At 25.1% G+C, this 15,043-nt stretch overlaps 1 protein-coding gene across 6 annotated transcripts in view; it reads right to left on the reverse strand.

Moving 5' to 3' along the window:
* Positions 1-15,043, reverse strand: part of LOC122509058 (guanine nucleotide-binding protein G(q) subunit alpha) — a 63,454-nt gene continuing 48,411 nt past the window's right edge. The window contains exons 4-9 of one of the 6 annotated variants that reach the window (XM_043622824.1): positions 13,228-13,356; positions 12,175-12,303; positions 11,255-11,384; positions 10,625-10,778; positions 6,728-6,835; positions 1-4,738 (exon numbers count right to left, since the gene is read on the reverse strand). In XM_043622824.1, coding sequence (XP_043478759.1) covers positions 4,656-4,738; positions 6,728-6,835; positions 10,625-10,778; positions 11,255-11,384; positions 12,175-12,303; positions 13,228-13,356 — 733 coding nt within the window. In that variant the 3' untranslated portion in view covers positions 1-4,655. Of the gene's footprint in view, positions 4,739-5,343; positions 5,917-6,727; positions 6,836-8,846; positions 8,955-10,624; positions 10,779-11,254; positions 11,385-12,174; positions 12,304-13,227; positions 13,357-15,043 lie in introns of those variants that run through there. The other 5 variants (XM_043622825.1, XM_043622820.1, XM_043622823.1 and 2 more) reach the window with 5 other exon arrangements.

Genomic DNA, 15,043 nt, shown 5'->3' on the forward strand with positions numbered 1-15,043 from the left:
TTAATGTTAATCGCAAAACTGCGTTTATTTTTGTATCATTAATGTATATTATTTATTATAAATAAGTTAGAAACATTGATTTCATCGTGGGTTTTTTTTTGTTGTAGGTGTTTACATTTTTACACACAGAAAGAATACCCAACATATTTTACGCTTTCAGAAAAAAAACTCGTTACTTTTTGACAAGAAATGATTTACAAATCAAGTATTAGCCACAAAGTTTGCGTTTTTTTTCTTTTCACATTCATTCACTTTTTTCATAAACAGGCATCGCCTCTTTCTCTCTTTTTCTCCCAATTTTTTTTTTTGGGTGTATTAATTAAAAATTTCTTTTTTTTCTTCATTCACATTCATACAAATTACAAATCAATTCACATGTTCGCGCAAATATTGTAGAATCTCATACTTTTTTTTATACTCGTTGCCTGATTTTCTTTCTTTTTTTTGTGCTTCTTTAATTTTTGTTGTCTCATTCAAACATTATTTGTTTTTTGGCGATCATTCAGAAATTATTATATGCACATTTTCCATCACCCCATTTTCTTTTCACACACTCACTCTTAAATTCAAGCTGTAATATAATTATTCATTATTATTTGTTGTTATCCTCTTATTATTATACTTTATCCAATGCATTTTATATATTTTGTATTCTTCCATATAAACTCAGTGATTCAACCAAGGTAAGTATGACGTAATGCTGCCCGGTGTGCGTGTGAGGGGCAAATCTCCAAAAAGGAAAAAAAAAGTTAATTTTTCTTTTTTTTGAAGAGCAAAAATTCATTCAACTTGAAAATATGCAATTGCACATAGTATAGAATTACATATTATAATTTTTTATCCCTTTCTTTTTTTTTGATTTTCAAGGCTAAATATATTTTTGCGTTGCCTTTTTTTTAAATAGGTTTTCCAGTATGCTAGTGTTCTTCAGAATTTTTGGCTGAATTCATCATCTCCGGATGGTCAGACGTTTAATTTTTTTTTGTTACGTAAAAAAACGAGAGTGATTTTTTGCAGAGATGGTGAAATCAGCGGACAATTTTTTTTGTTTTCCTAAAGAAACACTGGCACACTTGGGCAGCGCGCTAGCCCAGCAAAATGAGCGAGCGCAGGCAGTGAGCAGTTCATACGTTTAAAAAGATGGAGACAGAGCAAGCAAGCAACAAGAACATTTTTTTCGCCATAAAAAAAAGAAGGAAAAAAAAATTCCTGTCGCTTGTTACGCGATGCTCTTGTGTGCCGACAGGCGAGGGCTACATCGACAGAGTAACGGATACGACGTTCGCTTCGCGGATTTATTCACTAATTTTATTTTAATTTAATTTTTTTTTAAATGCCATTTTTTCAACGATTGTGAATTTGAAATCTTGTCATCAGCCTATTGTAAAATCTATTTCGAACACAACTGTATAAAAAGTCATTGTTTTTTTTATACCGACACTGATAGAAACAAAACTAATTCTACATTTGTATATATATATATATCCTTTTTTAAATATTTGCCACTTTTCTCTCAAAATTCGATAAATAATCATTTATTCTCACTTTCAATTCCTGTCATTGCTTTATATTTTTTTTTTTTTGTTTATTTCAATTCCAACAGTTATTGTGTTAGTCTTGCAGCCAGGAGAAATGAAATTATCTCGAAGTAGAAAAAAAACATTTACACTTTTTTTCCCAGTGAAGAACTTGAATAAAACAAAATCACACGTTTTCAAGGAGAAAAGAAATCGTTGCCTCTTATAAACAACTTTGCAAAAAAAAAACCCTTGAATCCTAAAAGAATGTAAAATTAAATTAAAAATACATTTACAAAAAAATTTTAGAATTAGCTTACAAAGCAAAATAAATAAAATTTTAATAACAAATATTCTTCGCAATATTATAAACTAAAAATGCACATTTTCATTGCTCCAGAAGCAAAACTATAAAAGTTTATAACTTTATATCACTCGTGTTAAAAAAGTTTCCTTTGTATAAAAAAAAAACTTTTTTTTCCCCCTAAAAACATTTTTTTATCTCGTAAAAAACATTTTCATCATTCAAAAACATTTTTATCTCGTAAAAAACATGTTTATCATTAAAAAAAATCAAAAGAAAAAATTCTTCTATTAAAAGTACAAATTTTTTCCACAAAAAAATGTTTCAGCAGTTATTAAATATAAAATAAAAGAAGTCTTTCTCGGACCAGTAAAAAAGACACATTAAGGCAATACGCAAAAATGATTTCAAATTCACTCTCGCGTTTTACAAAAAAATTTAACCACAAAGCGAGACGCATTTTGAAGAAGAAAACAGAGTCGGATTTTTTTTTTTTTTTTTTGATTTTCACAATTTTGTCACGCCTTGCAGACTCGTCTTCTCTGGGACGTTTAGATGCTCCCATAACTAGTATCACATTGTAAAGAAAAATCGATTAGTTCAGTATTTAATCAGTCTACCTCCTCCGCGTTTTTTTCCTCCTATAACCAAGTGGGCGTTCCTGTTTTTTTCCTTTTTTTTCCTCAAGTGAAAATCCTAAATTAAATAAATATCAAGTTCGTCTCGTTTTTTTTTCTAACATAGTTTCCTTTTCTCAAAATCGAAACGAACTTTTTTTTCTATCAAAATAACGAAAAAAGAGCGAAAGAAAAAATACCAGGAAGCCTCAAATTTTTTCTCAAGAGAAAATTACGGAATAATTTTCTAGACAAAATGCTAATTCGGAATCTTCGGAATTAAGAAGACGAATTCATTGCAAGCTTTATGGAAGATTGTATTGTTTAAAAAAAGAAGTGGCTTTGGTTACGGGTTTTTTTCTACAAAAAAGTTTTGAAAAATTCGTATAAAAACGATTTTTTTGGAAGAAATTTCCTATAAAAAGGATTCTTTTTTTGGAAGATATTTTATTTACGCATATTTTCGAAAAAGAATGAAACGACTTTCGAAAGAGTTTTTCCTAGTATAGTGAGATATTTTGGAATATTTTCTTCCAGTTCTTAAAGACTAGTCGAAAAATCATTTTTTTATATAATTTCCAAGTCAAAAAAAAAATGTCTACATTCCTTCGGAATTTTTTTCTTCTCGGCAAATTATATTTTATAAAAAAACAATCACCCAAAAAGATTTTTAGGAAAATATATTCCCACAAAATTATTTTTTTTCTCGTAAAAAAAATTTTTAGAAAGTAGTTTTCATACAAAATTATCTTCTGAAACTAGTTTTGTAAATTTCCAGAATATATTTTTATAAAATGAATATTATTATTTTTTTCTACAAAGACGATTGTTTCTTTTTGGAAGTTTTTGTAAAAAACGATTTTTGTTTTCGTAGAAAAAAAGGATTTGAAGAACGCGGATTTCGATTCTAATAATAATGATGAATTAAAAAATGGACTGAATTTCTTTTTTACATGTAAATATTGAATGATAATGAAGATAATAATAAGGGAAGTGTTTGTGAAGCCCTCGCATTCCGAGCACCGGCTTCGGAGGTGAAAGAGGCAGGGAAGCCTGCTTACTCCCGCCTCCTGATAATATATTTTTATTTATTTATTCATTTTTTTTTACCTAAAAACTTACATCAAAAAAGATGTTGTTTTTCTAATTCTTTTAGTTTGCTGTATTGTAAAAGACGGGTCTGAGGAGCGTTTTCTTGTTTGCTTTTTTTGCCGACGTATTTCTTCGGACTCTATTCTAGGTTTTCAAATTTTTTTTTCTTCATATATATTATATATAACAATATTTATACGATGAATCGTGAATTTGAGTCACATGCAGAAAAAACTCTTAGTCGTTTCTGGCACAGATTAAAAAAGAAAAAAAAACACTTTGGCTTTTTGCATCTAACAAAGGACTGCAATAAAAACACCACATTAGTAAATGGCACAAAAATTGCTCTCACTTGTGTCTCCGACTACTCGTGATTAAAAAGCTTTTGTTCCTCCTTTTTCTTGTTTCACTCGGAAATGTTCTCGTCGTTGAGATCGTTCGTCTTGAAACACACATTTTGGACAGACATGGGGGCACAGCGCGACAAAATCACGCTGTGCTTCGTAAAAGTTTACTTGTTCGTGATTTTTTTTGTTTTTATAATTTTTTTTTGTTTTTTGTTTTTTTGCTTTTCGTTTATATTTTTTTTATTTTTCTTTATCGTTATTATAAAAATCAGGCGATTTCACAGTCAGCCGAGTTCGAATCGACTAGGCTAAGCTATAAAAAGGTAACAAATTCAACAAATAGAGTATGAAACTAAATCAGTTTGTTGGTATCGACAATGAAAAGGTTATTTTTTTTTGTTTTTGTTTTTTAGGAATGAACCTATAACGCTCAAGATTTTTAGGTCTATTTTTTTGTTTTTTGTTTTTTGTCGCTGGAATTTCCATCGCACATAACCTATCTACCTAAAGTTTTGGTGCACTCGTGTTGTGATGACTTAATTCGCCGTCGAACAATCAACACGAGCAGTATTTGTTTCCCACGTGATTCCCCTTTTTTCGGTACTTTGTTTTCTTCGTTCCCTCTGTTTTTTAAACTCTTTTAAACTCTTTCTTTTCGCATTTTTATTCTTCTCTCGCTTTTCTCTTCATTTAAACAAAGTCCAAGCTCTCCATTGCTCTGGTCTCAGGCTTACAGAAAAAACAGTCGAATCCATTTCGAATTCTTTATAGAAAATTTCTAAACCAAATTGTATTCCTTCAAATTTGATTGCAGGATTGTATCCTTCACGGCCGCAAACACGAATCTTATATTTTCCGTATCTGTCAACAAATATTTCATATTATTATTCTTGAACATTAGAAATTAAATTCTATTTAAACAAATATTAAATATTAAACTGTTACTATATTTTTCTTTAGTACAATAAAAAAGTAAAAATAGAAAAAGTGGAAATTTAAAATCAAAACTTACCAAATAATTAAAAAACACATGCAATGACATTTTTCCTGTCTTAGTGCAAAAATTCCTTCAGTGAAAAGAAAACAAACCACCTGCTTCATATTGTCAGTAGTAAAGCATTATGAATGTTAATAACGAAAATAAAAATTAAATAAACATATGAATAAAAAAATACAAAAATTGTTAAAAGTACATATGTAAAAAATATACTTAATACAAAAATCGAATTTCTCCTTCAATCAACAACACTGAACAAAAAATAAAACTGAAAAATGAACCAAAAAAATTAGAATAACGATACTAAAAATAAAGCAATTCCCATCGAACACAAAACCGTGTTTAATAATAAATAAATAAATAAATAAAATGCGTAATAATCAAATAAAAGCGCAATTAACAAAACAAGTTTCGTCCAAGGCAGCAAAAAACGAATTTCTAAAAAAAAATTCACAAAATCGAAAAAACCTTTTTAAACAATAATTTTATTGAGTAATTGATGAATAAATCATAACATCGACACAATTGAAAACGATCGAAACATCACATCGAGACGTTTTGTGCAAAAATGATTTTATTTTCAATCACTGTAAAGTTTCTTATTTCATAAATTATAATATCCTTAAAACACATTTCCCGTTACAATTTTAATTTTCAGTTTTTTTTACAGAACATGAATATTTTTGAAACTTGCAAATTAACGTTTCTATCTACTAGATAAAAACTTAACGTGATTTTTTCGAAAAATGTGTTTAATATAAAACTGATTTCAGTTTCATAATAAATAATACATATTTATAATATTTTTCACTATAATTTAAAGGGAAAAAATAATATTTCGCGAATAAAATCAACCATGACGGAAAAGTAGGAAGATATTTAAAAAAATAAATAAAAACGTTCGACAAATTAGAGAATAATCTCGAACAATTTGTGAAAAAAGTGATAATAGTAATAATTTAAGCAAGATTGAACTCTTTAAGGGCTGTTTGCATTATAGTATCTTTTACAGCGCAAAACACGAGTTTAATATTTTCCGTGTCTGTATTCCGGTCCCGTGTATGCAGCATGCAAATTAATTTACAAAATTAAAACCATTTGTACTAATTATCTTTAAAAAAAAAAACGGAAAATCGATACGGAATTTCTTTTTTTCTCTTTTTTAATGATTTTTCATTTTTTACGAGAATGTAAATATTTGAACCAATTTTAAAGTTAATAAATAAATAGTTTTATAAACAAAATTTATTCTTTTTTATCAAGAAGAAAATTTTAGAAAGTATAAAAATTTTACTTTCAATTCTTTTACAAAATTTTTTTTGAACTTTTTCTTTGATACAAAATTATTTAATTTTCAATTAACAAAAAAAAAATTTGAAAATTTGCGTCAATTAATAAATCTTCAGTGAAGTTCACAACCTTTAAGATCAACAATTATTGAAAGAAAAAAAATATTTTCTAAGATAAAAACAAAATTTCGTGTTTATAAAATTTTCTTTTTTTAAATTAATTGCATTTTAATTAAGTAATAATTAAATTACTTTTTTTAATTAATTAATATACAGGAAAGTGTGAAAAATAATTTAAAACAAAAATTTACGGAAAATTGTAACAGGAAAAATATTTTTTCCTCTGAATCGTTGACTTTCATTGTGAACTTCACCAACTTAATGGAAATTTACAAAATATCGATTTTCCTCTGGATTTTTCGTGTATTTTATTTATCAATAAAAAATATAGATAGACGAACAAAATGCATGCAGGAGTGCTACTTTTTCAATGAAAGCAACAAACAAAGCAAAGGATTGATTGTGCTCGGCAATTACGGCATTAAAATCTAGCAAGGAACATACCTGTGGCGCATGTGAAGTGGGAATAAATAATCTTTTCGCTATCTGGATTTAAGTCGACAAACATCCTTAGTATGAATTCTCTAGCTGCTGTAGCGTCTCTTTGTGGTCCTGGGAAATATGAATCAAGCTTACAGGATAATGATAATAATGCAAATGTTATAAATTAAAAAATAAAAACATTATTAGTTCACATTATTGTCTAAATTAACGCACAATTTTTTATACCTCTTTTCTAGACACTCTGATCAAATATTATTTGTGATGATGATTTACAAGAAAGGTATTTTTTCGAACAAAAAATAAGTGAGACAAAAAATTGGAGAAAACAAATAAATAGAGAAAACAAAAAATTTTAACAAAAATTAAAAACAAAAAAAAGACAAAACCAAAAATGAAGAAAACAAAACTAAAAAAAGAATAAAAGGGGAAACAAAAAGTAAAGGAAACAAAAATAGAAAACAAAAAAAAAGACAAAACGAAATTAAGAAACAAGAAAAAAACAAAAGAACAAATAAAGAGAACAAAAATAAAAAAATAAAAAAAGAGAAAACAAAAATTGAAAATAAAAAATACACAAAACAAAAGTAAGAGAAGAAAAAAAGGGAAAACAAAAAATAAAGGAACCAAAAATAGAAAACAAAAAGTAAAGAAAACAAAAATAGATAATAAAAAATAGACAAAACAAAAGTAAGAAAAGAAAAAAAGAGAAAACAATAAATAAAGGAACCAAAAATAGAAAACAAAATACAAAAAATAGACGAAACAAAAAGTAAAGGAAACAAAAATTAAGAAACAGAAAATAAACAAAAAAAGTAATAAAAAATGCAGGGAAAATATAAATTTATGTAAAATAAACAGAAATAAAAATTAAATATATTTTCGAAAGTGAAACAAATCGAAATAGAAAGAAAGAAACAAAGAACAATTTTTTTTTTCAAAAGTAGGAAACGTTAATTACCCATTTCTATTATTGTTTCAAATGGAATACGGAATTTTCGCGATGAAAACATTTTTGTAAATCAAGATTTAAAGTATATTACTGAGAATTTAAAAAAAGGGCCGATGGGACGGAAAGGGAAGTAGTTTTAGTCATACTGGAATTATGGCATAATTTAAGCCAATCCAATATGCTTTACAAGGTCAAATTATCGTATTAAAGACTATAGCGCGTAAATCGGTGGAAGCCTTTTCAAAGCACAGTTAACAAGCTAGATGCCCTTGCATAATGGCTAGGATGTCGTTTATAGTGTATATATACGACTTTTTTTTCTTCCCAAATGATTAAAAAAAATTTATTTTTTTGAATGAATAAAAAAAATTTATTTTGAATGATTAAAAAAATGATTTTTTCTAATGCTTAAAAAAATGTATTTCTTTTGATCATTCAAAAAAAGGATTTATTTTTTTTAATCACTTGGGAGAAAAATAGATTACTTCAAAAATTACATTTTTGTCTTCTTATCAATTATAAATTATTAATTATGAAAATGTACTCTTCTGCAATAAATTATATACTAATTATTATTGCTATTAACGTACAACTAGCTCTACTTTTGAGAATTTGCAAACACTCGAATAAAAATATTTTTCCATTTTGTAAATGAAACAAAAAAATTCTGAGTTTAATAAAATTAAAATTAATTAGCTATTTTCGAAAAATTTCATTGGTTCGAATTTTATACACAGTTTTTCTGCAGATATTAAATTGAGACAAAAAACGAATCAAAAGTGTTGCGAAGTGTTGCGAACTTTTGATTCATTTTTTGTCTCAATTTGAAATCCTTAGAAAAACTGTGTATTTAATCTTTTGAATTAATCACAGAAAGATAAAATTATGACTTTCAAAAAAAGTAAAAAAAAAAAATAGTAAACAGTAAAAAAAATGTAGTTAAACGTAATTGAATGGAAAGTGTTAAAAAAATAATTAAACATTAAATGGAAATTGGTGAAAATAATAGTTAAACATTGAATGGAAAATAAAAATACATTCTTGGCATGCAAATTCTCATTTTTATTATTAGACTCGAATTAAAAAAAAAGAAAAGAAAAGGGTACTAGCACAAAAGGGCCAATTTGTGAATTTGAAAAAAGAGCGAGGGTTGTCCTACTTGAAACAGACCTGTCGCTGTTGTAAAGTGAGAGTAGCATTGACGATCTGGATCGGGATTCGAACTGAGATAGACCTTTAAAATGTACTCCATAGCTGGTGGGGGTGCCTGTTTAGGCCCTATATCACACAACTTCTCAGTCAAATAATAAAAAAAAAAAAACTCCCCCCATTTAAATAACCCAAAAGACCCACAAAATAATTTTTTTTTTAAATTGAAAACTTAATTTGTCATTAATATTAATACTTCCGAATTTTTTTCTTAACAAAATTTTGCCATTACTCTAATTAGTTTTTTACTCTGCTCATTACTATTTAATTATACTCTAAATTTGAATTAGTAAAAAGTAGTCCACTAATAAGGTATAAATAATTATTTATTTATAATAATAATATAAATAAATAATTTCCACTAATTGTTAGTAATATTTCACTAAAATATATTTAGTATAAAATTACTAACAATAGTAAAAAATATTAGTACAATAAAAAGTAAAATTTGGTAAAAAAAATTTGTCAACTATTAAATGAAATAGTAAAAAAATATTAGTACAATAAAAAGTAAAATTTGGTAAAAAAATTTTACTGAGAATTAGTTGAAATTATTTACCAATTTGAATTAGTGGACGACTTTTCCCTAATTCAGATTTTGACAGCAGAAATTTATACACCAAAGATTGAAAATTAATGCCACGAAATAAAAAATTCAATATTTTCCTAAATCGAACTTTAAGAAATATTAAAACAAAAATTGATAAAAATAAAAAAACAGAAGATAAATATCGTACTTTAATTGCAATAAACAATAAATTTACAGGGCGATTGAATTTATAGTTTTTTGAGTCTCCTGTAATTTTATCATAATAAAATGAGAAATAAAAATAAAATAACGAATTTAAGATAATTAATTGTCTATTTCGTTTAAAAATTCCCCATCCCTTAACATAATCTCAAACTAGAAATTTATTTTTTAACTTCAAATAAAAACTTCAATCAAAATTAATAATAAATTTCGAAAAGTTCATTAATTTGTACAATTTTTAGAAAAAAAAATTTGAGTAAAAAATTGTTTTTTTCTTTAAAGAATTATAATTTTTATCCTAATATTAGGTAAAATTATTATTTATTAGTAATATTAGGTAAAAAAGAGGATTTTAATTTTCAATAAAAATTTAAGTAAATAATTAGTAAACTTTACTTCGGATTTGATAAAATTTACTTCAAAATAAGTAATATTTACTATTAAAAATTTCTAGAATAACTTTTACATTTCCGAAGAAAATTTCTTTTAGAAAAATTAAAAAAATTTACACTTTTGTAAAATTTAGGTAAATAATTCTGTTTGTTTGTAAAATATATTTCTTTTTAAATCTGAAAGCAAATTTTCTTTCTTTAAATACTGAATAAAATATTATTAAAAATATACTTTCACATGTGACAAAAATATAAAAAAATGAAGTGAATTCAAAATTCAATTTCAATTCGACAATTTATTTTTCAAATTAATTCAAATTCAATTCAAATTGCCAATTTAAGAATTATTAAGAACTTTTCAAAGAGCAAAATAAATGCTCGCTTTGTAAAATGAATAAAAATTACAATTATCCACAAGAAAAAACAATTTCTCATTAAAAATTGTACAACTTAATAATAGAAATTCTTTTCGGTCTAACTATTAACAGGACAATTTTTTTTCTCAATTAAAAAAAAAAAAATATAATTTTATCCTCTTGTATATAGGACCGAAAAAAAATTGTCAGCTACAGAAAATACTTTCTTTCGAAACTTACCATCATATTCAGGAAAGTAGTCGACAAGATGTGAATACATTATTTTTTCCTCAAGCAGATCTTTTTTATTTAAGAAGAGAATTACGGAAGAGTGTTGAAACCAGGGATATGTTATAATTGTTTTGAATAATGCCTTACTTTCTTCCATTCGATTCTGCAAAATAGAAAATATCGAATTAATATTTTTCTCCAATTCAAATAAATTTACGAAAATTAAACTCATTTTTCATCTGTACAAAAATTATTTGATAGTTTTATTTTATTTCCCATCTTCTGCACAGAACGAAAATAAATTTTCTCTCCGTATACTAAATTAATTAAATTACTAATAAATTTACAAAAAAATTAAATTACTAAACTTAAAGACATAATAGAAACTAATTTATCACTAATAAATTTATAATTTATTCGATAATTAAATTTATCTATTTTTCAGCTTATAATGAATTGATATTTAATACATAAAATTTAATAATAAATAATTTTATCCTTCAGTTATTTTATTTTTCATTAATTTTATCTTTCGTTTATTTTATTTTTCATTTATTTTATTTTTATTAATTATCTTTCATTTAATTTTTCTTTAAATACTCATTGAAAAAATAGAATAAAATTGATTTATTTTCTCACCTCGTTTTCAGATTCAAACAGAATTTGATCGTATTCACTTAACGCTACTAAAAATATAATGGAAGTCACATTTTCGAAACAGTGGATCCATTTTCTTCTTTCTGATCTCTGTCCACCGACGTCCACCATCCTGTAAAAGCAATTCTTCTGTTAGTTTTTCCAATCTGATATTTACAAAATAAAAAAATAAAATTGAATAGAAAAAAGTAAACATAACAAAATATTTTTTCCCCACAAATAAATAAATAAATAAATAAAATAATATAAAAACAAGATTTTTACGTTAGTGAAGTTCGCAACGTTTATAATTAACGATTTTGAAGAAAAAATATTTCTCCAATTAAATTCTTTGTATAAAAGAATTTTTACAATTAATTATTGATTTTTTTCTTTCTTTTTTCTTTTTTTCATCCAATCGTTGATCATAAACGTTGTGAACGTTATCCCCATTGATTTTGTATTGATTTTTTAAAACTTATTTTTTTTTTACTTAAAAATAAATAATTTTTCATTCCCAAGACCAAGCAAACACTTAAAATCACATGCAACACTATTAACACCGTTTCAGTATTTATATAAAAAAGCAATTTAAATTTTCGCAATGACAAAAAAGTAATCTCATTTTACATCTCTCAAGAGAAAATAATCGAACAATAAAAAATAATGGAAGCAATAGAAAAAAAATTAAATTTAATAATTATTAACTATTAACATAATAATTATTGATAAGACAATAAAAAATTGTCATGCTCCTGACAAAAATGAAACAACAGAGAATATTATAAAAAATGTTACCAAAAATCTGAGATGATCCAAGTCCTCTATTTTATTTTCGACGATTAGTGAATATTTTAGTCGGATGAAATTGAAAAAAGTAAAAAATAAAAAATAAAAAAAAAAGTGATGACGTGTTAGTATACCTAAATATGATGGAGTCCAGATCAAATGGATATTCTATAATGCCTGTAGTAGGGGCTCGAGCACGAAGAATGTCTTGCTCGGTTGGCAGATAATCAGGCGCCTCGATACGTGCTAGGTCACTAATATAACTGCAAACAAAAATTAAGCCACCATCTTCGTAATGCATGCCATGCAAAAAAATTATCAAGAGTGCTTATAACACAAAATATTAAAAACAACAATGCCGTACAATCATGCTCCGCTGTATTGAGATTGCCTGTAAATTGCCAAGTCACACCTTTCAGATCACTGTCCTTTTAAAAAACCAAATTTTCCTCCAATTAGTAAATTTATTCTCACATAATTTAATATGAGAATAAATACCTTTTCTTCAATCTTTACAATCTTATCTTTCTTTACTTTCCGATCTTTCTAGTTAATTAAAAAAATAATTAATATTATTATTAAATAAATAAATTGAATAAATTAATTTATTCAATTATATTATTGATTAATTTACTAAATTGTTAATTATTGATTTATTCAATTATTATTTATTTCATTGATTTATTCAATTAATAGGGGAGAGTAGTCAAGGTTGAATAGGTGGTCAAGGTTGGATAATGCCGCTTATTTCGTTTTATCACATAGTGACACCAACTTTTTTACAATGTTTAGCAAAAACATTGCATTTTGGTAGAACTTTCCAATAATATAAGAGGAAATCGTCAAATTCGGTAGACAGGAGAAGTTATAGAAAACAGTCAGTACCTGATCCAACCTTGACTACACTCCCCTATTTATTAATTTACTAAATTTGAATTTATTAAATTATTCAATTACTGATTATTATTGAATAAATAATAGTAGACAAAATTTTTTACGTTCAGAAAACGTTTTAAAAGGACAATTACCTCAAAGGAAAAAAATAAGATTAGTCACACTTGAAAAGTGATGAGATTAAGAAGAGAGATAGAGAGAGTAAAAAAACATTTGCGGATGCAGAAACAAATTCGTTGACGTGCAGGCAGCTTCTTTTCAGCTTTTTTTTTGGATTTCGATAATCCACGTACCTAAATCGGATTTCTTCCAAGTCAAAGGGATATTCAATTATACCGGTTGTGGGCACTCTTACGCGAAGAATGTCCTGTTCTGTGGGGAGGTAACTTGGTGCTGCAACTCGATCTATCTCCATTAGATAACTGTAAAATTTTATTGTTAGCAGATGGAATAAATATTTTCCCCACTTGTTCTTGAAAGTAATGTGTTATTGTAAGTAGGGAAAAAATTTGTTTATTTATTTTTTACTAACACAGTACTTTCAAAACACTATTTTCTTTCTTTTACTATTTTTTTCTTTTTACTGTTTCTTTCTTTTAGTATTTTTTTTTTTAACTATTTTTTCTCTTTACAAAAAAAAAAAATTATTTTTTGACTAACACAGTACTACTTTTAAAATACTATTTCTTTCTTTTACTATGTTTTTCTTTTCACTATTTCTATCTTTTAACTATTTCTTTCTCTTTACAAAAAAAAAAAATCGAGAGATAAAGTTAATTAGTAAAAATACATTTTTATAACAACCCTAAAGTTTGGAACGTTCAAATAAGTAAAATTTCGTAATTTGAAAATTTTTATTCGAATTTTTTAAGATCGCACTAGGTGAAAAAAGTTCGAAAATGTTTTATTGACAATTTACTTCGTTCAGGCCTCGAATCAACTTTAAGAAGCAAAAAAAATCGTTTTAGTCGATTTAAAGTAAGAAAAAAGTAGTTTTTTTCTTTCGAATTCTCCGAAGCATTTTATTTTGTATTTTTCTCACTTTTTTTCAAATTTTTAGAAATTTGGAAAAAGAAAGGAAAATACAAAATGAAATTCTTCAGAGAATTCGAAAGAAAAATGTATTTTCCATACTTTTTCCAAATTTGTAGAATTTCTAAAAATTTGGATAAAGTAAGGAAAATACAAAATAAAATTCTCCTGAGAATTCGAAAGAAAAAAATGACTTTTTTAAACTGTTTCTTTATTAATAATAATTTTGATATCAAGTTTTTGTGAAATTCGCAAATTTTAGAAAAATTCTAATAAAATTCTCCAAAAATGTTCAAATTAACTACATATTTAAAAATTCAACTGATTTCAAAAAATTTCAATTAAAATTTTTCAAATAACTAAGTTATTCAGAATTTTTAATAAAATTATTTAAATTAAATTAAATTATTTAAATCTTGAATTATTTTAATTTAAAATTAAAAATTTTTCAGAACTTTTAATAAAATTATTTAAATTAAATTTAATTCTTTAAATTGTTAGAAGCTTCGATTATTTTAATTTTAAATTAAAAATACTTTAAATATTGTTTCTAAAAATTTCTTCTGACTCCTGCAACATTCGATTATTTTCTAGAATTCTGTTCTAAAATTCTCTTTTAAATCAATTATTTTTATCAATTTTCTAAAAATTCTTCGACAAATTGAATTATTAAAAAAAGAAGATATTTCACTTGAAATAAAATTTTAAATCTAAAGTCAGTAATTTTTGAACATGTTTAATAATTTTAAACAAAAAAAAATATTTCTATCATTTGAACATTCAGAACTTAAGGATAATTTTCTTTTCTCAATACAACTTTTAGCAAATAAAATTTTATTTCCAATTTTAAAATTAATTCTCAATATTTTTCTTTTTAAAATATAATTTTTAGAATATAATGAAAAATTCATTTAAAAAAAAACTAGTGAACGATGTTTAAAAATATTCTGAACTACAATATAATCAGTTTCAAATGCAAAATTAATTTTTTCCAAATTATAATTATTTTCACAGAAGAATAAAAAAAAGTGATTTTTTACTTTGGAAAAAATATACGCAATTCAAGGGAAATAAAAT

This window comes from Leptopilina heterotoma, unplaced genomic scaffold (genome assembly GCF_015476425.1).
Source record: "Leptopilina heterotoma isolate Lh14 unplaced genomic scaffold, ASM1547642v1 Lhet_59, whole genome shotgun sequence".
In the NCBI taxonomy this organism is placed as follows: domain Eukaryota; kingdom Metazoa; phylum Arthropoda; class Insecta; order Hymenoptera; family Figitidae; genus Leptopilina; species Leptopilina heterotoma.